Source organism: Diabrotica undecimpunctata, chromosome 6 (assembly GCF_040954645.1).
Source record: "Diabrotica undecimpunctata isolate CICGRU chromosome 6, icDiaUnde3, whole genome shotgun sequence".
NCBI lineage: Eukaryota > Metazoa > Arthropoda > Insecta > Coleoptera > Chrysomelidae > Diabrotica > Diabrotica undecimpunctata.
The window spans coordinates 103,004,855-103,032,390 of NC_092808.1; the positions used below are offsets into that span (position 1 = coordinate 103,004,855).

The window sequence follows — 27,536 nt, forward strand, 5'->3', positions numbered from 1 at the left end:
AAGGAAAACCAAGAACTCCAGAGCACAATCAAACTAGCACAATCAGAACTAGAAATCGCCCAAAGCACATACGAATCTCAAAAGCACATTCTTCTGACGCTTAATCAACAACTTGCCTCTAGAATACACGAACTGGCGGCCATCCATGACGAGATGACAACAGCGCTACAAACATGAGAGAGATAGCGAATCAATAAAGACCGCGTTTATATAGCGTATGTATAAGATCTGATTTTATTTGTAAGAAGTGTACCTGCATCTGGAGGTAAAGAAGTTGGGAATATAATATAATTTTGCACATACCCTTAGCTAAACTCAAAATAACGAAATGTATCCGTGTAATACTAGCCTTAGAAAAGATATTTAATTCGAATATAGAGAGATTTTTAAAATCCATGACTGTGGTATAATATAATAGATATAGCAGTGAAGAGTTAATTATAAACCATGCTACATATTGTGCATTTATATCGTACTAGAGAGACCATGAACTTTTTTAGCGGAATCTTGTTTATTATATAGTAAGGACAAAAAAATAATCATCACTTTCGTTATTTAATATCATTTTAACCAAAAGTATTTAGCAAACGTACTGAGAATCGTGAATGTTTGAGAGGGACATCCCTTAATATGCCTTTTTAATACCACAAACAAATTATAGGAAGAAGCAAAATTGTCTATAATAAAATTTTAATTTAAATAATATTCAGAAGTGTGAGAGAGAGAGCATAATATTATTATCAATTGGCTCGCGATATATGTTCGCTCTTAAGACCTCGTGGCGTACATCAGACGTGCAACCGTGAAAAATTATTATAACATGTTACGTACGACTGTTCTTATTCAATTTGGCAATGTAAAGTCAGGTGAGGTAAGTGTGTAGCAAAATATTAGTTCATATATTTACATATCGCATTTTGATACCAAGTAAGATTTGAAGCTAATATTTTAATACAATAAATGTGTATTACCTAGAACTACTTCATTTTATAACTTTCCACGGCAACCACGTCACAATATTTTAATTTTCTTTAAAACTATGTCCGTAGTACACACTTCCCCTTCAAATAAAGGAGTTTGAAGTAGACATATCTAAATCTAACGACCCCATCTTTCTTGTAAACTTGATTTCTACTTCATTAACTGCTTTGTTTACTGAGACAATTTGGCCAATATAATGTTTACGTGCTTTTTTAGATTCAAAAACCACCAATACACAGTCATTATAATCTTCTACATTTTTCGGTGTCTTGTTTATTTGATCCAAATAGTTGTTTAAGTCTTCTTCCACTCTAACCTCTTCTTCAGTGTCATTATCGAAATCCTTACATATTACTTCCTTCTCCCCTTCCTCCGAAGATGATTCTTCCGACTCTACAATTTCAGAAACTTTTTTTTTGGGGGCTTCTTAGTTTTTTTTTGTAGACGCTTAAGTACTTCTAGAGTAGTTATTATTTCAACACCAGTTGCAATTGTTCTCTTTGGTTTTATTCTATCTATAGGTTGGTGTTGTTTTACCATGTGTAATAAGAGTTCTTAAAATAATACAGTATGCTCATTCGAGGTGCTAGAAACTGTCGGTTCTACTAGATCTACATTGTTTCCCCTTCTGGGTGAGGCATGGTAAGTTAACACTAACGGGTCATAACGTTCTGCTGAGAAAACATTGAAATTAAAACGATATATTCTTCCTTTCCTAAACTCATTGGTTATATTTTCAGTGTCTGCTCCAGACCATATTTAACATAACTACTAAAACGTTATTTGGTAATTCGCTGACCCTGGTTATGCTTTTGCCGCTCGACAAGTTATGGATTCCACCTTAATTCAAGCCAATGATAAACACTCAAATTGAGTGGTTGAAGCAAATGACTAGAGTGTGGAGGGAGTTTTAGTATTGTTACATTGTTTTGCAATGAACATTCTCCTAGACGTTTATCCATATGTGATACGTGACTGTCATAGATTGCAGGTAAGAACAGGTATAGCATAACCGTTTTCTTTCAAGAAATTTTTCTTAAAATATTTCAAAAAAATTTCGTTTTTAAAAAATTTTACATCCATGCGTTGGCTGTGGCGGCATATATAGTTCCTGGAAAATATTTTCCTTTAGGCGCAACCCATCCATCCCAAATATTTTTTCCTTTAAAGATTATTATTTTACATTTGCGTTCATTAGAACGGTTATAATCTCTCTTCCACCTCCTGCTGTCGTTCTGGACGAAGCAGTTCCCTTCTTTCCTGCAATTTTAATCTTAGAAGGGTCAAGATAAAATCCTGATTCATTCAAATTTCAAATAAATTGTGGTTGATCTTTTAAATCTAAATCGTTAGGAGTCTTATCTAATAACTGAAAATATTCGCCAATATAAAACGGGTCCATACACTTTTTTCGGGAATTCAACTGACCGGGGTTTTATAATAGATAAACCATGCCACTTCGTTAATCCCAGGAACCAACCAGTCTTCGCCGGGTACACTATTTTTAAAGACGTTTTAAGATTATTGCGTGCAACACAATCACTAACAATTCTTAAGACTTCCATCCCTATCCCATTTTGTCATGGTTGTGAGGCACTCACTACTAAATGAATTTCCATCTCCAGTGGAATAGCCTTACCCTGACCCTGCGTGTTGCTTTTTTTCCTCTTATTCCTCAAATCTGATAGCTAAGTGTCATCTTGGGCATTTTGTATTTTGGACTCGCTTTATAGATATATTCTTCCACTATTAACTTCTTTCATTGTCAGTTTTAAATCCACTTTAGAATACGATTTGACCCTATTAGTTTTTCTAATATATGTTCTTCTCACTTTAATTAAACCCTATGAGGGATTGGGTAATGGTAATTGGGTAAAGTGTGTATTATTACATAGTTACCCGGCGACAATAATACAACATTAGCCAAATTTGCACAAAAAAAGTTTTATAATCCAACACAGAATGTCGATCGTACTTGATTTTAAATGGCAACTCTCGCATGAAATGCTCACTTAATGCTAGGTTCAACAGAATGACACTTTTCTAGTTAAATAAAAGCAAATCGAATCTCGGTTTCAGTTGACCTTGTAAGCGTCTGTACTCTTCTTTAACGAAGCATATATAGCGACACTATATATACTAATATATAACCATATTAAAATATATTTTGAATTTACACACTTACCCCACCTGACCTTATTTATATTTTAAGTTGTTTTTGACGACTTGATTAAACAATTCATCAAATGCCTTGAAACTAAAAACATACAATAATTATAACTGAGTACGAGGTTCTGAATCCAGGGAATTGCTTAAAGTGTAACCGTAAGTGGCTGGGCATTAGTATACATTGATAGAAATCTGTCGTTCCCTTTCTTGTCTCAATGTAAGCTACGGCCCATTCCCCATAATTATGCAAATCTCAATTCTATCAAATATATTTTTCTGAAATAAAGAAATATAAAAAAATTTACAAAAACCTGTTTCTTGGGCTATAAACTGTGGTATATATTATGGAGTATTCAACATTTTCTGCGTTGCAACATGTATCTTCTGTATGTTCACTTCTTGGACTCCCAATCATGTATAAGTGACTTTACATCGAATATATCAAATGTATAAAGAAAGAAAATAATCGATTTTTTGTATGAAGAATAACCAAAGCAAACATAAATAAATATAACTTAATAAAGACAAGCAACTAACTGAAGATAATATTTATTAGTTTTTATTCTAATTAGTAAATATAATTTTAGTAAAAGGGCACAGAATTTGATTAGAATTCAAAAAGATAATTCCGCCAATTTTACATTGCTTATAAAAACCTTCGTTTAAGTTTAATTTTTAGATTTTACTTGTACAAAATTTTAGAGAGTTTTTAATTGGCACATAGAACTTGTAATGCCAAATTTGAAAGATATGAATTTTCATTGTGTTGACTTATTTTCATCGAGGTAATAAGAATAGATTAGACATTGTGAGCAAAATAGTGAAACGTGGGGCACTCGATCGGTAGTCTATCTATATCTCTTTGGCAACTGTAACGCATACCGCTGTACTCCTGTGTTAGGTATAACATACATAACCTTTTGACTGCGTTGTCTTAATTGATTTTTGGATTGAATTTTTATTAATTTTTTATAATACTTTAAAAAGCAATTTTTTTAGTAATCGGATATATTATATTAAAGAATTCATATTGCTTAACATGTAAAAATATTATTTATTCAATCAATCAAAATATTCAATAATATATAAATATAATAAACGCACCTCCTACCTCGAGCGTTCTATTACCCACCTATATTAGTTTGGTAGATCACACGCGTATGACAGACAAAGATAGATAGACTACTCAAAGTGAATATTGTCATTTCACCTCTATACCTATCACCGGCCCATACTTTACATGTCTATTCTTATTATGTCCATGCTTATTTTACCTATAACTTTTGTAAAACTTATTTAAAAATGAATATTCTTTAAGTTTGATCCACTTTATCATCTGGCCGTTATTAGTTTTTGGTACCACGTATGTGCAAAGTTCACGTGTTCACTGACCAGAGAGGGCAGAGTACACTTCCATTTTTGTAAGTTAATTAACTGTTGTATATTGGAAAGGTTTTTCAGCACGCTTAAATATATATGTGTCTAATTTTCGGTTGTCGATTATAGATACAGTTATTTTCGAGATAAGTTTTGTTGGATTTCTTCAAAACGTGTTCATTTAATATTAATATTTATTTATTTATTGATATATATTGTATTTTATTCGAATATATCCATTGTTTTCGGTCAGGGTATCCATTAAGTTATAAAACAAGAATTTAGGTATACCTAGTTTAGCCATAAGTCCAAAACTCTTATACAGTGTGTTCCAAGATGTTTTAGCAGCCTCTAATTCAGGAAGTAATGAATATTTTATTTGAAAATTGGGAAATGTCAATGGGACTTAACATACTATAAATTGACGTATACATGAGATCTCTGACGTCTTCACTGTGAGGCCATTAAAATAGAAAAATTAAATGTAGCAGGGGAGGGTGACGAAGGTTACGTCAAATGAAAGGGTTTTATCCTAAATTCCATGGTGTACCACAATGAGGCTGTTAATTTAAATAGTAACGCTAAATTTTCAATTTAATTTATCAATTCAATTTAATCAATAATCAATTCATCAACATTCAAAATGTGAAATAATTTTATAGGTGTTCAAAATGACCTCCTTTACGTGTACATGCCGTGTGTATCATCTCTGGCGTAATCAGGGTACACACTTGTCTAATTTTAGTTTATAAATCGTCTACATCTGTAGATTCTTCGCCCCACACTATTCCTTTTAAATAGCCCCATACAAAAAAATCTAGGGGTTATAGCACAAGCGATCTTGAAGGTCATCGGACGGGCCCGTTAGTTCCAATCCATTTGTTGGAAATGTGGCATTAAGGGAATTGATTACAATACCTCTGTTATGTGGCGGTGTTCTATCTTGTTGCCACACCATAACTCCTTTTTCGCGTAAAGGAATATTCTTCAGTAACAAAGGTAGCTCATTCTTCAGAAAATTCAGATATCTCAACCATTTAAACATTCTTCAAAAAAATATGGACCTATTAAACGCCCATTAAATAACCCACACCAAACATTAATTGCCCGTCTAGTTTAAAATCGAGTTTCAGTGCGGATGTTTCACTGACCAATAATGAAATTTCTATTTACAACCCCATCGTTATGGAAATGAGCTTCATCACTCCACAAAATTCTAGTTAAAAAGTCATGAGTGTCTTGCATCAACACCTGCTTTATGGCGGTGAAGATTAGTCTTCGATCCAAATCGGTGTGTCAATTCATGACCAAATATAGTTTAAATGTACGGTAATCGTGGTTTTTTAAAATCCTTTGAACTGTACTTGAACACACTCCAGTTTCTGCAGCAATGGACCTTATGGACACATGTGAATTAATCGCTACATATTCTAAAATATTCACCGTTTTGTTCGGTCTGTATTGGTGTGACCTGATCTCTATTTTTACAGTTCGGAAATGAACCTTGCCGGATCTTCTCATCCATAGCAATAGTTACATCAGACGGTGTTTTTCTTTCGGGAAAGTATATTTTTCCTACATTTACCATAAATCAACAACATATTTTTGTATTCTTTAGGTGTGAATAGCAAAGGCATTTTTACTTCTGTATAAACTCAAGATATTTCAAATTTCTATTTTAAAACTAAAATGAACGTATTAGTGAGTGAACACAACAAATGGCATTAGCTTAACTATTTGTGGTTGTCAAAAAAAGATTTAAATAAAATATCAAGGACAACTTGCTTTTCTCGTGAATTTGTAAAAACGATAAAAATATGCTAGTTTCAGGTTAATTTGGAGATGCTAAATGCTCCATTAAATTGAAAATTTGGCGTATTTATTAACATTAATACTCTTATTGTGGTACACCGTTGAATTTGGGACAAAAAACCTTTCGTTTAGCGACTTTCATCCCCCGATCCATTAAATTTTTTCCATTGTAATGACGTCACAGTGCCCTGATGACGTGACACATGTATACATCAATTGATAGTACGGTACGTCCAATTGATATTTCCCAATTTTCAAATAAAAATATTCACTACTTTCTGAGTTATAGGCTGTTAAACACATCTTGAAACACCCTGTATAGCAAGAGCTAAATTAACTGAGCATGCGCCAATACATTTTGTGCAATAATTTTGTTGATTTGCGTTGATCTTCTACTTCAGATATACGCGTGTTTGGGTCGGTAGGTTTCACTATCTCTATAAGATTTTATAGGCGATTTGCCTGTTTTAGAATTTTAACCCATAAAATGAAATGAAATAAACCACCAGGTTTTTATGGTGTCAACTTCACTTAACAGAGAATTAAGTTACAAAACTAAACCCAACAATGAACAAAAATAACAAAGAATTGTCTATATAAAATGCTTTGTGTATGCGGAATATTTTATTTGGATTAAACTTCAACCTAAATGTTAAATTAAATAAACATGAATTTACATTCAAAATAGAAAATTTGATAGAACTCACATGCTTGGGACAATGCACATAGAATTTAATGAAAAGCTTCAGCAATAATCTTGAAAGAAATGGATACAAAACAAAGAAAAATCAAAAAAGCTGCTTCCATTTTACTAAATGATGTAATTTTTATAACAAATTTCTTAGTAGAATGTAGTGGGATTTGGTGATCCACAATAAAAGACGAAGCTGCTCAAAAGAAAATATCAAGACTAGTAAGTTAATAAATGAAAAAGCATGCAGATCGGGATGCACCATTTATAATGTTAAATAATATATTTTTGGAATTGAGATATAAAAATAGGGTTTGTCGTAGATATTGAAAAGTTTGCTGAATGTTGTACTGAGTAGATAACTGTGGTTACTGGTTTTTCTTCATCATTTCCAATGGAATTATTAACAATAGAATTTTATCGTCAGTATTGAATATGATTGTGCGATAATGGTAAAATCTCGACGCTTGGTCTAAATAAAAGCCCAAGAATTCTGAAAACACCATTCTGCTAAATATAAATTTATCACGTAAGAGAACACATTGAGTCTCTCTTGGGGTTTCCCCTTTACTGAATATCGTAATTTACTCTAATAGTCCTAACAAATTTTCTTCATTAGTCTCTATCTTCAGCTGCTCTAAGAGTTTCGCAAAATCAGTGGCATTCTTAATCTGGTCGGACCATCTTGTTGGTGACCGCCCTCTTTGTCTTCTCCCCGGAACGTTTCCGTAAACAATTAATCTGTCTAAATTAGTGTCACCTCTGCGAATCACGTAACCAAAGAATAGAATCGTTTGTTAGATGAGCTGTCCATTGTATGCGTAGCATTCTTATTCCAACATCACATCTCAAAGGTATCAATTTTTTGGCGTTCTTTTGCACGAAGAGTGCAAGCTTCTGCTCCGTATAGAAATATTGAGAATACAAGTGCATTCACCAATCTGATCTTGATTTTTTGAGAGATAGATATGTCTTTCCAAACTTTAGTTAGAAGACTCATCGCATTTTTTGCTATACTAATGCATCTGCGAACTTCTGCTTTGCAGTTGCCATCGTTAATCATACTAGATGCGATATAGTTTAAGCTGCCTACTATCTGGTATTTCTGCTCGTATAAGTGGTTACTCAGCTGAATGGTGTTGAATCTGTCTATCATCATTATTTTCGTCTGGTGTTTATTTAATTTGGGACCGAGTTAAATGCTTTCAAATTCAACTGTTCGCTGGAAATCTAGCATGTCTTGTTCATTTGCTGCTATAATAATTGAAGATTTTTCTACCAGCCACTGTTACTCCATCGCCCCATCATTCTACTAAAGCCATCCTCATGGCATGTTCACCATAAATATTGAATAAGTCAGGTGACAAAACGCATCCTTGTCTAACCTGTCCATCTGCTCTGAATTAGCCTGAGAACTTCTGATCTAGTCGTACTTATTGACATATTGGACTGGTAAAAATTTTTAATAAGTGTCATAAGTGTATCGGTGCACCCATATCTATTAAAATGGACCATTTGTATCTTACACAATCGAATGCCTTCTGGTAGTAAACGAAGCATATCATAGCTACTTGTAATTCTCTCGACTTTTCGATAAGTTGTCTCAGGTTCAGGATCTGCTCACATGTAGCCTTTCCCTTTACAAACCCCGCTTATTCCTGCGGTATTTGATAATTTAGGTGCTAGATTAGGTCTTAAAAACTATAAAATCATCCGATAGATTTTTTAATTATATGAAAATGGGAGAATGAATTTATTTAAATTGTCGTACATTTTAAAAAAATATAACCATTTCTAAGAAAAAAATGCACATTTTTTTACGTTTTACCGAAGTTATCATCAGATTCTCATTCATTCCGTTGATACCGGGTGCACTCATATCATGATCATGAATTATTTGTCGACTGACTCAATCTATAGCTACGTGTGGCGCAATTTTCAACATAATATAATTTATATTGCGTCGTTAACTTGTGTCTTTACACGTCACTAAACTGGGTACACGTCAACTCAAATAATTGCCTGGACTTACTCGCGTCGCTAATCCCAAACCTTGTAGCTCCACTGTATTTTCAATCTATCTTTGTGCCAAATATATCTGGTTAGAGAATGAGAAAAACCATTTTTTTAATATAGCTTGAATTTACTTGATTGATTGCAATTTTAAACTTGATCCACCAATCTTCAAAGAAGGTTGAGGGCATCTTGGACTTACCTCACCGCAGTACCTGGCTTCCAATTTCTGGTTTTTTGTTTTTTTGGCTTTGGTGAGTTTATGGTATTATGGAGTATCTGTTGAGTACGAAGACGTACATTGACTACTGTTTATATCTGTGGCTTGGACTGATTTTCAAAAATTGCTTTACATTTTTATTTTTATTTTTAAACGATGAATATATTTAAAATACGTTTTAATTTAAGGTTATGTATTGTATATAAGCTAAAATATTCAAAAAATAACGAAAAATAAAAACGCTTAAGAAAATACAAAGTTGTATTTGATGTAATTCTATGACATGTTTGACAGGATAGGTTGTATCGTATCAGAAACTGAATTGCGTTTTGGAGAAATATTAAAGAAATACTGAATAAATCCGAATCATGTACATAATGCCCAATAGCATTAGTTGCCTTGTAGATCAAGTATATCGCTCACTAGTCAAATTTTACTGAAATTTTTCGTTTATATGTGAGAACATTTGCAGTGCCATTAAAGTTTATAAATAAATTGTAAACTGAATAATTACTACATATTTTTACATGTTTTGAATATTTTTATTACATTTTATATATGGTTCAATACATCATACAAACTATTTATATTATTTTAACATATACAGAGTGGCCCAAAAGTCTGGAAACTGTCAATTATCTCGTAAATTGCTAGTCATAATTTTACAAAATTTGAGGTACACCTATTTTGGGGTACGGAGATTCCATATTTGATATTTGCAATGTTGCCAGATTCGCCGTTCCTCTTATATTATTAGTAACTTTGGTTTTTTAAATTCATCACCCTGTATATTCAGTCATTATTGGAATCTATTCAATACGAGTTCAACCATATGTAACACTTATGGTTTTATGGAGTCTGGAAGGTCTTAAATACATAAAACAGAAGTCTGGTAACAATTGATAGATTACAACATTTTTTAACATAATCGTTACTTTATCAAGTGCTCAAAATGTGCTTCATTTGTGAGTTGACAGTACCCTAATCGATGGTAGGATGCGTCTACCACATTTCTCCATGATTGTCTAGAAATTATTGGAGATTCATTGATAATTCGTTGCCTTAGCTCTGCAAGACTTGCTGGTTTAGTTTTGTATAGTGAATTTTTCAAGTATCCCCAATAAAAATAATCTTTAGGATTGAAATCAGGTGAACGTGGAGGCCATATCTCATCTAAATAACGCCGAACATTTACAACAAAATGAGCTGGAGCTCCTTCGATAAAAAATGGCCCAATTAACTGAGTACCTACTATACCTGACCATACATTTAATTTTTGTGGTCTTTGAGTATGGTTTTCAGGTATACGTCACTCCAGTATCTTAAATTGTGTCGATTTACACTTCCACGCAGTGTAAAGGTTGGTTCATCGGAAAAACGTATTCTGTTAACGAAATTCTTATTTTCAATTATCCATCATTACCTCAGTAAACTCTAATCTACGATCGAAGTTAATTTTGTATGGTTTAAATTTATTCTTACGTAATACATGTAAGACTGAAGAACGACCTACATCATGTACTTGTGCAACCCCGCGTGAGGATGTATGTGGATCTTCAACAAAACTTTGCATTATATCTTAAGTTTTGTTGTCATTCATAATTCTTTTCGGCCTACTTCGATATCTATCTTTTACTTCTCCAGATTCCTCAAATCGCTTTACAGTTTTTTGTACAGTCGCTTTATGAATATGAGAACGGTTTGGGAAAGTATCATTGAACAAGTTGGCTACTTCACAATAAGCTCTTTTTCTGTCGCCGTACCTTCTCATCATTAGAATAGTAATTCGTTCATTTTCGTTAAGAGCCATTTTAGAGAAGCAATTTATCTTGCAGAACTTTTCTAAACACAACTACTGTCAATTTTAGTTAGTAATGTAAATGGTGAACAAATGTCAAAATCACAGCATTCTACATTTAAATATTTAAATTTATTAAAATCTACATATTTTGCACTGTTTTATGTATTTAAGACCTTCCAGACTACATAAAATCATAAGTGTTGCATATGGTTGAACTCGTATTGAATAGGAGATTCCAATAATGACCGAATATACAGGCTGATGAATTTGAAAAACCAAAGTTACTAATAATATAAGAGAAACGGCAAATCTGGCAACATTGCAAATATCAAATATGGAATCTCCGTATCCCATAATAGGTGTACCTACCTCAAATTTTGTAAAATTATGTTTTATGTAGTAAAATAGTAAACTACATAATACTGTATAATTTCCATTATACAGTAAACTTTCTTTAATCCGGTATATTTAAGAGTTAAGTATGCTGGATTATCAAATATTCCCGATCAAGGATGAATTAACACTTACGTGCGTAGAAATTGACCACTTCACATTATTCAATTTTAATATTTTATCCATGACATTTTAGCATGACAATATCCTTTAAATTGTCAAATTTATAGCCAATTTGTCAAAGTTTATGTTGTAAAAAGCATCTTTAATTGCTATCAAATATTTGATGATTTATCTAAGCTGCGTAGACAAAATTTATGGATCGTCATGGATATTATGATGTGTATAACTGGAAACTAACGGTAAAATTTGATACCATTGGAACTATATTGCATATATTAATGATGTACGTGAAATATAAAGAAATTAATAATTACAAAAATAAAAAAATTCAGAATATTAAAAATATGTTGTACAAACCTCCAAGATCCAACACGCACACAGTTGTAACATTTGTGCTCACAAATACTGTTTTGACGACTCAAAATAAAAAAAATCAATAGTATTATTCACACGCCGATGACTGTTTCGCTCATATTACATAAGTTTATATTACTATAGAAATCAATATCCAATAATAAGAAGCTGTTGATATATACTCTTTGAAATCCATGTTTTGAGTGTCGCTATCGTTGATTGTTAAAACATTTTTGGTAACGTTCATCGACCTGGTATATAAAATTCTATTTACTGATATCCTTAGAGCGCATCTACACGATGCTTCTTTTTGTGTTTGGTTGCATGCAATACTCTATCCGATATATACGCATCAAGAGGGAAGACAATGTCATTCTTTCAAACTTGCTACTTTTCGTAATCAGCATGTGATGTTCGCCAAAGCATATATTTGTTGTACCACAAAATTCAATGTCTTCTTACTCTTGTACTAATGTTTAACTACTTGGAATTAACCAAAAAGATATACTGTACTAACATCTGAATTTAAAATTAAAAGAATATAAAGAGATAAAAGATCTTCATTCTATGTGAAAAGCACTTGTACCACATTGCCTTTCACTTTGCGTCTCTTTTATGTCATATGCAGTTGCATGCCTCTTGATGCTTGAGGCACGTTGCACAAAAAGAGGCATCGTGTAAATTTGTGATTAGTAATAAGAGCGTGTAATTCATGATTTATTTCTATTAACTTTTAATAATCATTTTGGAACTACTTGAAATATACGATCTTCTCAAAATAATAGAACAATAATAAAATAGTGATCATAAAATCACAAAGATATTTATTAAAATCTAAAAAAAAACCTCGGAAGTGTAAAATCGTATACAGTGTAATAATAAAATATCTATTTAGGGGCTAGTAATATTAATAGAAACAACAATCTACAGAAATTAAACTTAGGAAGCTTATCTATTAATTTAAAGAACTTATACCCAAGTTTCACCTCTGCAGAATACTTCGAATCGAATATATACAAGGTTTCGTCAAGTCTAATCTATCCACTCAACATGTTTTTCATGGTTCTATGACTCGAACCTTTTGTCATGGTCCTTCGAGCCGGATTCTGATCTACAACCTTCACTCAAAAAACTATAATCACCAACTGCTACTCCCTGTAAGGGTGATATTTACATAACCACGTAAAATAAATTAGTTGAAAGTAAAAAATAATTTCCGAAATTCATGAAACAGCAGGTATTCTTGAAAATGGAGTTCCCATATCAACGATTCGATACGTTAGCGATACTATGCTATTAACAGATATCCTAGATGACAAAGGATATAGGTGACGGTTGTAAAAAATGAGTCAACATTATGGACTTAACGTAAACTTAAAGAAGACGCAGTTTATAAAAGTTCCGAATGATTCCCGACTGCGATATAAACGTTTTTTCAAAAAATTGCAGTAGAACCTTGTAAAATAAAAAAAACTGCAATATTTAGGCCAAGTAATAGAGGTTCAAAATAAACGCAGCTGCACTTGATAATTCAAGAGAAATGTAGGATACGATGAAGATAAATATTGTGACTGGTTAATCTGAACAGTAGTTGGTAAAAAATTAGCCTTCGTAGAAAACTTAAATACTGTAGAAGGAGAAGCAACTCCAACACAAAGTTAAAACGTTATATATATATATATATATATATATATATATATATATATATATATATATATATATATATATATGTATGTATACATACTCGGAATACACAAAAAAGAGGATGATGAGGTCCGAGAACATTATAATGGTGTAGGGTCTTTCATTAATAATTGGAAATATTTTAACTGTATATTGCTGGACTCAACATATTAGCGTTTACCCAAATTACTTAAATAAAATGTGGCTCCTTACTGAGTTACAAGGTGTTTTATTTAAAAAATATGTGTACCCAGGAATTTGACATATCCTTGTCATACTCAGCAGGAAGTGTAGGTATTGTGCACCCTACCAAATTATGTTAAATCAACGTTTCTGGCTTCATTCAAGGCTCTGGTTTCTGGCATCAAGGGATACTACCAAAAGATTCCTCTGAATTGGATAATATTGTAAATCCCTATTGCTAATGTTTGCATTCAGTCTATAATTTTCGTTTTAGATTTGTTTGTTTTCTTTTTTTTATACATTAGGTTTAAACATGAATTATATTTATTCTTAGTTGATTTCGTATTATTGCACCTTTTTCGTATTTTAATATAATTTGAATTGTTCTCTTCGCATTTTTGATCCGTGTTTTGGTCTATGTAACTATTTTTTTTTATTATTTCATTATCAATTTATTTTACATTTAAGATATACATCATGATGGCACGCTCTTATTTGACCCTTAGTCTTACAGTTTTTGACAGAAACAGACTACATTGACAATAGTACTGTATAATTTTTTGCAGAGTTTCAGTCATTTTAATATATAAAATAATGTGGTAGAAATTAAAAAATAAAAAATATTTTGCCATATTTATTTGTAATAATTATTAATAAGTAGATAATATTTTTATGATTTAAATATGTCGTAGCTTTTAAGTATTAGTTTGATTTTTTTACATTCCAAGTGTATATATTAGTTTTTCTTCTGCTTAATATTTGATACAAAAAATTTGCACTATCAACATAAATATTTATGTATCAGTGAAAACAAGGAAAGTATTATTGTATACAATACTTAAATTCACATGTGTATTTAGAGAGATACCGTATAGTATTCAGAGCGGCAACATTGTAGATATAAGTTCTATGTGTTGATAAATACAGTGAATGCTGATCGATCATGAATTCTTCTTTCTTTGTATACAATTTGAATGGTATCTGTATCTGTAGAGTAGATAGAGCGAGTTAAGTTCCACAGCACTTAGGCCACAATTGACCCATTGTGCATCCACCCAGGTAGCTGTCCCTTAGCTCATTGTCCATCCTGCCATTTCTAGGAAGGTGGACAAGTCACTAGGAGATATCTCCCTTATGTGGGCAGGTGTGGGCCAGGACTCGCTGAACGCGTACTCTCGTATTAACGATATCTCCGGGCATTCACACAGGACATGCTCTTTCGTCTTCTTGTTCACACGTCCTACATAGTGTGTCTACAGTTGTGTCTACTAGCCCCAGTGTGTGGAGGTGTTTGCTTAGTTGACAATGACCAGTTAAAAACCAAGTCTACATCCTTGCCCTTCTTTCCATCTTTTAACGGTTTGCGTATGGGAGTGACATTTGACAATTTCCGCGAATTTTGTAGTTGACCAACCAAAAAGATCCGGAGGTCCTAAGAGTCTTAGGCCTCCCGTCTTCCTAGCCAATTGGTCAGCAATACGGTTGCCACCTCAGGATGATGGTATTACCATCCGAAGCTTGAGTTAGTGACTCGTGATACTCCATTACTAACCCTGATGTGACACGTGGTCTATTCAAGGTTAGTAGCGCTTGTCTGCTATCTGTGCAGATTATTATAGTTTTCCCTGCTATACCTTTTTGGGTTATCTCTTTTGCGGCTATGGAGATACCAGCCAGTTCTGTCTGAACTACGCTGGCATTTTTGCCCGTACCCCACTTTATTCTTAGGTTTAGTGGTCTGACCCGCATCCTGAGCCTTCTTCCATTTTGGAGCCATCGGTGTATATGCCATAGGCATTTGCCACGTTTGTCTCCCCATACTGTCTTGTTTCGATTTTGTAGGGTTTGTCAAAGAAAACTTTGGTTTAATTGAGTCGCAGCCTGCCTGTAGCAGGGGTAGCGCATACAGCTCTCACCGCCAGAAACGAGTTCTCAATTGTCCCATTCCTACATCAAGGTTTGCACCAGCTGAGCGCAGTCGCATCATTATCACCAGCGCCACCTTTTTGACATATATGTCTAGAGGCGTGATGCCAATGATCAACTCCACTGCAGCAGTTGGTGTTGATTTCATGGCACCTGTTATATTTACGCAAGCCATCTGCTAAATATGGTTTAGTTTGTTAATCGCTGTTGCCTGTAGCACTTTTGGTACTTAAGCAATAACTCCCTAAGTTAGCATTGTCCTAATGACAGCAGTGTAGATCCAGGCGATCACCCTGGACCAAAGGCCCCACGTGCGTCCGACTGTTCGTAGATATTGCTCATAGGCAATCATGCTCTTTTAGCTATACCATCTAAGTGTTAGTTCCATGTTAACTTCCTGTCGAGGGTAATACCAAGGAACTTCAACTCGTCAGAAAAATTTAGACTGCAGTTTAGAATCCTTGGGGTATTAAGCCCATGATTCTTCTTTTCCTGGTAAAGAGGACTATCTCTGTCTTCTTAGCATTTATAGATAGTGAGTGTTTCTTGCACCAAGAGCAATTTGTAATCTCTCACATAGTGTGTTCTCAAACTTACCGCTTTGCAGGACAGCAATATCGTCTGCATAGGCTATTGTGTAGAACCCGTTGCTGTTGAGTTGGTCAACCAGGGTGTCTAGAACTGTTCTAGAATTTGACCGGCATTTGCAATCATTTGTGCTTATTATTAAAATGTTTTATGTACCCTGTCGTTTGGAAAGGTTTGCGTTTTGTATAATCAAGGTTTTTCTATTGTCACCCCAATTTTATTACTATCTACCTATAAGTCATAGCGTTTAAGCATTCAGTAATATTTATTATAATAAAATAATATTGCCATATCTATTAATATGCCGCTCTTAATATACTCTATTCAGATACTTTTATTTAAAATTAAATATTATTGGTTTTTAAAAACAATTCAAAGTTCCTAATTACCTATATACTGATAAAATGATTGAAGCTCTGCTTGTGTACATTTATAGAATATATGCTCAATATGTTTATTTGTAGTTTTTATACTTGTCCAATAACCGTATACTATTTTGTATGTATTTTATTTAATAAGCCAATATTTATTTATAAGATTTTAAACATGCTACAATATTTTATAATAATTGCGTATTTGTGTTTATCCATATGTAGTTTCAAAATAAGCTCAGAAAACCAAATTATTAATAAACATATAGTGAAAAATAAACTAATAATATAGTTATTTACAATAATGCATTTTTTAGCGATATTTTGAAAGTATGAAGAGATCATAGGTTTTATTTTAATAAATATATTATGTTTTACATTCCGTAGTCTTTAAACCTAATCGACAAAAAAGTGCCAGCCCAAAAATATATATGTGACTTGACATCGCTATTTATACTAGCATAAAACTAGATGCACGTCTTTGGCAAATTCAGAACATCGTTGCCAAGTTTTTTCCGACGGTTTGTTCTATTCTATTTACATTGAGAATACAACTTCCGTTTACTTATTATTGTTGTTAACGTACACTGAAGAAAGGAAACTGTATTGGTAAAGGCAACAATCTGTAACCGCAGTGTTAAATCATTCTTTACAAATTACTCATTTTTGCGTTAAAGGTCTTAATATTTATCTGAGTTAGTCAATGCAATTACATCATTACTTTAAAATCCCTTTAATAAAGTAGTACCGCCTGTAGACATTTTTCCATAGTTTAAAAAAACTTGCAATGAAATTGGTATATCTATTTATAAATATACCAATTATACGAGATGTTTTTATTTAATTGTAAAACATTCCAAAAATATGGTAAGGAAGCACAGGTACAAGTATTAAATGCTTAATTTTTTGTATATTTTAAAACTTTATAAATTACTAATACTATATCGTCTTAGAATTTGTGCTTTTCGCATATTTTCCATATTTATATCACAATGTTACAATAAAACTGCACACAAGTAGCCGACAAATTATATGAATGTAACTCCTCTGTGAATCCAGAGAGAACGAAGCTTGCTCCCCTTTTTCGGATTTTGCCACTGCGTGCTCAGAACTCGCGCATCCTTACTAGTGTGGGCTAGTCTACTTAAAGTCCTAAGAAAAGACTATACGAGAACTATTTATACACGGATTTATATTAATAATTGGAAAAATTTTAACTGTAGGTTTCTGGGCTCAAAATATTATGGTGTAACCTCAATCATTTAAATAAAATGTGGCTCCTTACTGAGTTTTATTTATTTTAGGGGGTTTTATTTAAAAATTTTATTAACTATTTGTAGCCAGTACTTTAAAACTATTTGGTATATCCTTGTCATAGTTGGCAGGAAGTGTAGGTACTTCTATACTAGAAGGTACCTCTAAACTCTAAAAAAGATACTACGAAATTGTTATATAAATGTTTCTGGATACTACCAGAGGCGTGCGACAGGAGAAAGTGCATGGTTGTCCCCTCCTAAATCCTACGTCACGGGCGGACTTGTATTTTCCCAATACTTTCCATGTAAATAGTAATATACTCTTCATTTGTAACGATAAATTCATTATTTTTAGAGATATTTGAAGGTAAAAATTAAGCGGCGCAGTTATTAAGATTAATTTATTAATTATGTCGGTGTTTTTGGGTCATAGTATTGTATTTATTATGCAAATAAAATTTTAATCGCTATTGAAAAACATTGTGGATGATAAATAACAGAAATTTAAATCGTAATTTTATTTTAAAAAATCTGTTTAATTTAGAAGGCTACATTTACACGTAGAGGAGTATTTAACTGGATATTAAAAATACCCATTTATATTTGGAGAGTCACATTTTCAACATGCATTTAAGATTAATGTATGGTGCTGTATATTTGGAGATAGTTTGTTGGGTCCTTATGAATTACCAGCCAATTTAAATGCTAACGCGTATGTACAGTTTCTACAAACTACACTTTTCCACGATCTAGATTTGCCACTTTCAAAGAAGAGATATGTGTCTTTAATAGAACGAAACTGTCTAGATTAACTATTTCTTCGTCACTGGATTGGTAGAGGTCGTGAAGTTCTTTGGCCGCCTAGAACACCCGATGTAATCCCTTAGATTTTTATTCCTGGGGGTATATGAAATCAGTGGTATACTCACAAGAATTAAATAATCGTCAATCACTATGGCAGCAAATAGTAAATTCCTCTAATTGTATTACCAATCAGCTAAATATATTTTTTAAAGATAGAAGATCGTTTAACGGAAGAATTCATAAGCTTTTTGATGTAAATGGGCTTCACATTGGACATTTCTTATAAAAGGTTTAGTGAAATGTGTTTTTTTATATTTTGTCGTGTTATTAAAATTGTTTTTTTATTTAGATTATAACGAAATAGTTCTTTTAGAACCACAATTTGTTTTTAAATGTTAAATGCATCTATAATATAATAAGTACTGGGTACAAATAGTTTTTAAATTTTTAACAAAACACCCTGTACTCTCAGTAAGGAGCCACATTTTATTTAAGTTATTTGGGTTAAGTCATATTTTGAGCTCAGGAATCTACAGTTAAAATGTTTCCAATTATTAATGAAACATCCTGTATACAGACAGCGATAAATAACAATGCAAAAACAAAGGACAGATACCTTTAATATCAAAATTAAAGATTTCATTTTTCTTTAATTTAGACGTAATTTACTGTTTAATTTTTTACATGCGAAAAATAATATTATATTTTTCGCTATATCATTCCTATAATTACCAACCTCAATATCAAAATCATTACTTAAACCAAATCTTAGTAATAATTCCTCCTACCTATTTTTATCCCCACCCGCAAGAAATTCAGACAATATTGCTCTCTTTTACCTGTTGGTTCCGTAGAGAACAGACCGCAAGAAATAGACAATTATTGGACAATGCAAAAGAAAAATCGCACTCTTTTCCCTGTTGGTTCCCGTAGAAAACCGACGTTGTTTTTCCTCTCTCTGATTTTGGTTCCTGTAGAGAACAGTGTTTTTCGCCTCTCTTAATTTGGTTCCCGTAGAAGATAGACGCTTTTTCTCCTCTGTCTCGATTGTCGTCTACCATAGAGAAATGACGTTTTTACTCTTCGTGACCGTCTAGATTGTTTAGACGCAAAAATGACGTGTACACTAGAATCCACTACAGAAAAACACCGCGAATCTGTTAAAAGACAACTCGAGCTTATGTGAGAGACATGTGATGTGTGTGATTCTGCTGCTAATGTATATAACAATGATATTGGTAAGCATTTTTATAGACTGAATTCAATTATTGTCTGTGTAACATTTAATTACCTCGATTTTAATAATTTCGCTATGTACATGCCTTCCATGTACATCTATCTTAGAAAATTTAGGTTCAAAGTCCTTTTGAAATAACTTAAAAATTTCATTCGTTTTAATAAGAAAAAGTCCTATATCAAAAGTACTATGTCACCTGTTAAATAGGAAATTTTCTTGGTAACCGCGTATTTTACTTACCAACATATTTAAATTTAAAATTGTTCTAGCTAACTAAGAACGCTTTTTATTGTACCAAGTATTAGATTTAACTATGTTTTTAATACAACGAATCGAAGTAGATCATGAAAACATTGTTTTAGCAAAGTAATTTGCAGGCGTAATATATGATGCTTTGATTAGTACCAATATAGCTGCGTGGTTTGCAATGCGAAATCTTCTGAGCCTGAGGCACGTCTCAATCACTCTAAATTTACAAAGTTTCATTTATTAAACTGTTCCAGGTGGTCAAATGAGGGAAAATAAACAAGGCGAATGAAAGTGAATTAAAATGTGAAGAGAATCGAAGAATGGAAAAGAGTAAGGCCTATAAATAAATGATTTATGACTATAAATGTGAAAAAGTACAAAAATTATAGTATATAAGAATATTATTCTCCCCAAAATTAGACAAGAAAGCAATCTAACGGAAGTATAAATGCAAATTGGTTATTGAAATGTGAAGAGGCGTCTAACAAAATGCAATAAATAAAGGCCTATAATACATTTAACAAAATCCAAACAGTATTGTCATCACAACCGGATAACAAAGAAGCGATTCAAATATAACCGGAAATCGCTACTAGATATATATGCAAAGGGTGAAAGAAGAAACAGTTAATAAATGTATGAAATTCTTCTTCTTCTTGATGTGCCTATCCGTTACGAATGTTGGCGATCATCATGGCAATCTTTATCTTATCTGCAGCAGCGCGGAAAAGCTGCACATATGTTGTATTGAACCAGTTTCTGAGGTTCTTGAACCAAGATGTTCTTCTTCTTCCTGGACGTCGTTTTCAAAATATTTTTCCTTGCAGGATGGCTTGAAGGAGAGCATATCTGGATTCATTTCGCATAATATGTCCGAAGAACTGTAACTTTCGAGATTTGATGGTGGTCAGTAGCTCTCGGTTCATATTCATTCTTCTGAGGACCTCCTCATTTGTGACTCGGTCAGTCCACGGCATCTTAACCATTCTCCGATATAGTCACATCTCAAATGCTTCCAGTTTTCTGCACATATCTTCGTTCAAGGTCCACGATTCAACACCATATAAAAGGACAGAGAAGACGTAGCATCGCAGCATTCTTACTTTTGTATCAAGAGAGAAGTTGTGACTCTTGAAGAAGGCCCCCATCAGATTGAAGGTGGATCTAGCTTTTCCGATGCGTGCTCTAATCTCCTGGTTGTTGGTCCATTCTTCATTTATTATGGTGCCGAGGTAGTTGTAGTACGTCACTCTTTCTATAGGGGATTGGTTGACGTAGAGTTAACCTTCTGTTATTTTTTTCTTGCTAATTATCATAAGCTTTGTCTTCTTAACGTTTATATTGAGTACATATTGTTGACTGTAATATGTGATTTTGTTCATAAGAACTTGTAGGTCTTCTAAGTTGTCCGCAAATACTATGGTGTCATCTGCATATCTGATATTGTTTAGCCGGTAACCATTTAGTAACCATTTGTAACCAAATGTATGAAATAGTGTACAACAAATGAAGAGGTATAATAACAATAATACAATTTAAGATGTTGAAATTACTGAAACATATTCAGATTAACTAAATATTTTATGTAATAGAACATCTATGATTACTGGTAGGTATATGTGTTACTGAATATTAATTCTCGAACACACGCGGTTTTAAAAGTTACACGAGCACACACACATAGCGATCGAAATAACCGCGTATCTGCTTAAGTTTAAATAATAAGTGGAAACACGTATAGTGTTTGAAAGTATTATTTATTGTTGTTTGAAGTGTTATACATCACTATCAGATGTTTGTTTAATGGCTGAACAACAAGTTTCAGTTATTTTGTCATGTGTTCTTTTGGCATATAATTTTTTTCACAACTAAATACATGAAAGCACTGAAAAATTAGCGAATTGCTGCTAATTTTTCCTACCTCTTTCTTTCCGTTCTTGTAGTTATGTCATCATATTGAAGAGCTCGTAATAAACTTAAAAATCTGTTCCCTCCCATAGTCAAATAACACAACTCAATTCCCTTGCCGTCCTTTGCCCATATAGTCCAGGCGTCAGAGAGTTGACCGTAAAGCATACGAACAAGCTGAATTTTGCCAAGAATATTATATTTTGGGACCCCAAAAAAGATGCAAAAAAGTTTACCACTTTTACCCCCTGGCTCTCCCCTAAAACAATTCTTGTAAGGGGATAAGAACAAAAAAATCGATTTACCAAGAATCAATACGTCGTAGAAAAAAATGTAGCTGAGATAATTTTAAACAAAAATGTTTATTAGCACTTTTTCAATGTCAGATACGTGTGCGAAATCATTGTTCAATAAAATTTGTATCAGCTTAACGGTAAAAATCCGATATCTTTTGATCCAAGTGTCCTATCGACAAAAATCAAGATGCGTTTTAAAGTTAAAGAGTGCAGTTTTTGTATTTTACCGCGAATAAACTCAGACGGTTTTTTCTCCCAAACGGTTAGATTGTCCTTCCCAATGGAACATAAATCACGGTTTTCTATAGACGAACAATCCGTACATCCGTTTTCTTCATACACTTCTAGCCCGTTATCTTCAACCAGGGATATCTCATCTTCTATTTCATCTGGTTTACTGAAATCTACACCAACTCATAATTTCTCAAATCTTTTTCACTAAACATCTCTTGCTCTAGAGCTAATTGAACAATTTGTTGTCCTCTTGACATAGACATATTATGTGTTGTTATAAAATATTTCTTCTTGTAGTGCCTATCCGTTTAGGATGTTGGCGAACGTCATGGCAATCTCAACCACGTACGTAGATTCTTCAGCCAGGAAATCCTTCACCTTTTTGGGCCTTGTTTTCCTTCTACTTTTTTCTGTAAAATTGGGTGCAGCAATCCATATATTTCGGTGTTCCTCATGATGTGACTGAGGTATTCGATTTTGGCTGTCTTTTTTGTGGTTAACAGATCTTTTTCTTTTTCGATTCTTCAAAAAACGCCCCGATTAATAACGTGGTGTATAAGATATCTTTAGGATTCGAAAATAAAGCCACATTTCGAAAGCCTTAATTTTCTTTCAGGTAGCGTCTGTGAGAGTCCACGACTCCATCCCTTACAACAGTATAGGAAAGATATAACATTGTAGTAACCTGATTTTTATGGGTATTGATAAATCATGACATTTGAATAGATGAGCCATTTTTTGAAATGCTGATCTTGCTTTCTTTATTGTACATTTGATTTCTAGTGAGTGATCCCAAATTTTCATTGACGTTCGTACCAAAGTAGGTGTATGTTTTAGCCCTTTCTATTCGTTAGCCGTTCACAGTAATACGTCCAAATTGCTGTTTCTTTTTAGAGATCATCATACATTGTATTTTCTTAATGTTTAGTGGAAGTCCATATCTCTGACTTTCTTCTGTGACCCTATTCATTAACTCCTGGAAGGCTTCATAACTGTCAGCGAATACCACCGTATCTTCCGCGTATCTGATGTTATGAATACATTATCCGTTAATTCGAATTCCGGCTTCAACATCCTGTATTGCTTCTTGAAAGATTTTCTCAGAAGCATTTGAGATGTGGCTATATCGGAGAATGCTTAAGATCCCGTGGACTGACCGAGTCACAAACAAGGAGGTCCTCAGAAGAATGAATAAGAATCGAGAAGTACTGACCACTATCAAATCTCGAAAGTTACAGTTCTTCGGACATATTATGCGAAATGAATTCAGATATGCTCTCCTTCAAGCCATCCTGCAAGGAAAAATATTTGAAAAACAGATAAGATAAAGATTTTCATGATGATCGCCAACATTCGTAACGGATAGGCACATCAAGAAGAAGAATGTGTTGAACAGAGAGGGTGATAGTATACATCCCTGTCGAACCCCACGTTTGATTTTTATATCATCGGATTCTCCTGCCTCTGTACGGATAGACAATGTTTAATTCCACTAAAGTTTGCTAATAATTCTTAGATCACAAGTGTTTATTCCAATATTTGTTAATATCTCCATCAGCTTGTCGTGCTTTATTGTTTCGAACGCTTTATAGTAATCAATGAAGCATTCGTAAACATCGCAATTCATGTCTCTATATCTTTGAAATAGCACTTGTATGCTAAAGAGAGATTCTCTCGAGTGCATTCCAAAAACCAAGCTGTGTACGGATGATTTTTTCTTTGCACAGTCTATATATCATTTGATGTATGATTTTTAGAAATAACTTTAAAATTAGGCTCATTAAGATGATGGTCCGGAAATCACTGCAATATACGGATTTTGTTTTCTTTGGTAAAGCAATAAACGTCGACTTAAGCCATGTTCTTGGTATTACTCCGGTGTGAAATCGTTTTATGATTTCAGCATATGTCAGGTCTAGGAACTTTACCATCTTTTAGTTGTGGTATTGCTTTTTCCACACTTCATCTGATGTGATTGGTAAGTGGTCATTACATAAGTAGAATGGAGATTGTTCGGACCTATGGACCTATTCTCATCAAAGAGTTCTTGTATTATTTAAATATTATATGCAAATTTTATTATTTTTATCTGTGATTATGTTCCTCTCTTGATCTCGCAGTTTGCTAGCTGTGTTGGAAATATGGTTATAACACGAAAAGTAAAAAAACACTAAAAATATTGTAACATGAGAACACGCTCAATGGTCAAATAAACCGAAACAAATATTGTCAGCAGACTAAAGTTATTTGAAACCAATTTTTAGGTAGAACATTGTGATAAATAGTTCTAAGATTACATATCAAACTCACAAACAATTCTTCTTCTTCTAGTTCCATGACCGTTATCGATCATTGGATATCATGTTGGCTACCATATTCGCTATCGTGACTTTATTGACAGCAGCTCTAAATAACGATGTAGTTGATTTTCCATACCATTGCCTTAGATTTTTCAGCCATGATGTTCTTCTTCTACCAGGACCACGATTACCTTGGATCTTTCCCTGAATGATCAAATGTAAAAGATCATATTTTTAGAACAAGAACAAACAATTAGAAAAATAATAACTGAAATTTTCTAAGCCCGGCCAAATGCACCGCGTGTGCTCAAGGGTTAAACAAAAATAAAATTAAAACAAAAAGAAGATGAAAGTAATCGGCAACTTAATTTTGTTTAAAATCGGAACATATGGAGGTCCTGATTATAAACAGGTATAAAATATGGAGATGGAATGTTTAAATTATTTTAAACAATTTTACACTCGAGTAAAAAATATAAAATACAAATCGTGTTTCACCTACCGATCTCAATACGTATGATATTAAATTTTTGTGTTCTGAACTTATTTTGAAACATTTCATGTAGCCAAATTATACTTTTACATTGCTGTATCCTGAGTGTTTACAACAAAAGATTGTTAACATTGATTCTAAGACCTATTCGTTACTTATAGATGAAAAAACATACATATTTAATGTTATCGTCTACTAATAATGCAAGACCAAATTGTATTAGAAAGTTTTGTTTATAGAAATATAACTTTTCAATTTGAATTTGTCAGACTTACTTTATTTTTCTGTCTACAATGGGGATTGTTTGTAAAAGTTCTTCATAAATTATTATGAATTTACATATTCTGCAAAATATAGAATATGTAAAAGTCGTCGAGGATGCCAAAATACAGCGAAATGATTTTTTGCATAGTGATTTTCTGAGAAGAAAAAACTAAAAGCTGATAAACTGTGTAGACAAAAAAGAGAAAACACATAAACAAAAAATTAATGAACATGGAAATAAACTTAAGAGAAGACAAAACACGAAATGCATATAAATTTATCAAACAAAATAAAGATATAAACCAAAAACTAATCCGTGCAGGAATAAAAACAAAGAAATAACCAGCAACACCAAAGAAATTAAAGAAACTTGGATAACATATTTTGAAAAAGTGCTGACCAAAAACTCCAACAATGATGATGTAGAACACACAGAACATGAGCAATTGGAAGAAGCAGAAAATGAAGATAACGAGACAACAAAACCGCCAACGATAAAAGAGCTTAGAAGGGCAATCAAACTGCAGAAAATATTGAAGTTGAGAGGAAGGGAAATAATGAAAAGGATATATGAAGTCATGTTACAGTGGAAGCCGATACGAAGGCGAAAAAAAGGAAGGCCCAGAACAAGATTGTTGGATGACGTGGAAGACGACCTGAAAACCATGAATATAAGACAATGGAGGAGAAGGGCTCCAGAGAGATCTGAATGGAAAGACATAGCCAGACAGGCAAAGACCCATCCGGGGATATGATGCCAAAAAATAAGAAAAATATGAGGTCATACACAGAATATGGAGTCAAGAGAAAATGCCAAAAGAGTGGAATAAGAGTATCATCTTTCCAATCCATAAAAAGGGCGATAAACTCTGTCAAAACTATAGGGAATCTCATTGCTGTGTTGTGGATATAAAATACTTAACCAGTATACTTAACCATAGGCAACAACTCCTCGAAGAGAAGATCATCGGAGAACTTTAGACAAGGAATCTCAACCATCGACTAACTATTCACCGTAAAGCAGGCCTTAAGCAAAGCCTGGGAACATGACATAGATTTGTATATTTTCGTCGACTTTAAACAAGCATGCGACTCAATAAATAGGGCACACTTTTACAAAGTATTAAGTAAAATTGAAGTACCGTCCAAACTAGTTAGGCTCATCCGAATAACGATGGCGGACATAACGGCTCAGATATAGATACATCGTGAGATGGCAGACTCATTTCAAATAACACGAGGATTAAAACAGGGTTATGGGCTAACACCAACATTGTTTAATTTAGCACAGGAATAAGTAGTTAGAAAAACATCAGAAGGTAGAAACAAAAAACTTATCAATAAATCAGTCCAACTGTCAGCATATACAGATGACATAAATATGAGCAGAACCAAAGCAACAGGTGATAATACGTATACGGAACTTAAATCACATGCCAAACAAATAGATCTGTTAAGGCTGTTTTATCGGTGCACCAAAACCTAAGGACAGTGTTTTCTCTGTTATTTACCGATAAAATGTCTCGAAATTTGGACACGTTATTCGAAATTATGTTGCCTTTAAATTGATGGTTTTACTTTTTTTATTTTTTTGAAATTTCTGTTGAAAAATTGGAATATACTGTTTAACGTTCTATTATAACCAAACTTTTTACGCCCATCACTCGAAAGAGTTTTTTTTTCTGTAATCGTTGATTTTTGTTTCACCTTTCTGTGTCCAGTAATAATCGAGAAAGGCGTGTTCCAACTTTAAAGAAAATTGCTAAAAAATACTGAAATCTAATAGTGAAACGTGTTACTCATCATTGGA

At 33.1% G+C, this 27,536-nt stretch overlaps 1 protein-coding gene across 1 annotated transcript in view; it reads left to right on the forward strand.

Moving 5' to 3' along the window:
* Positions 1–25,723, forward strand: part of homer (protein) — a 102,174-nt gene extending 76,451 nt beyond the window's left edge. Inside the window, exon 7 of the mRNA XM_072535039.1 lies at positions 1–25,723. Coding sequence (XP_072391140.1) covers positions 1–177 — 177 coding nt within the window. The 3' untranslated portion in view covers positions 178–25,723.
* The last annotated feature ends 1,813 nt before the right edge of the window (positions 25,724–27,536 follow it).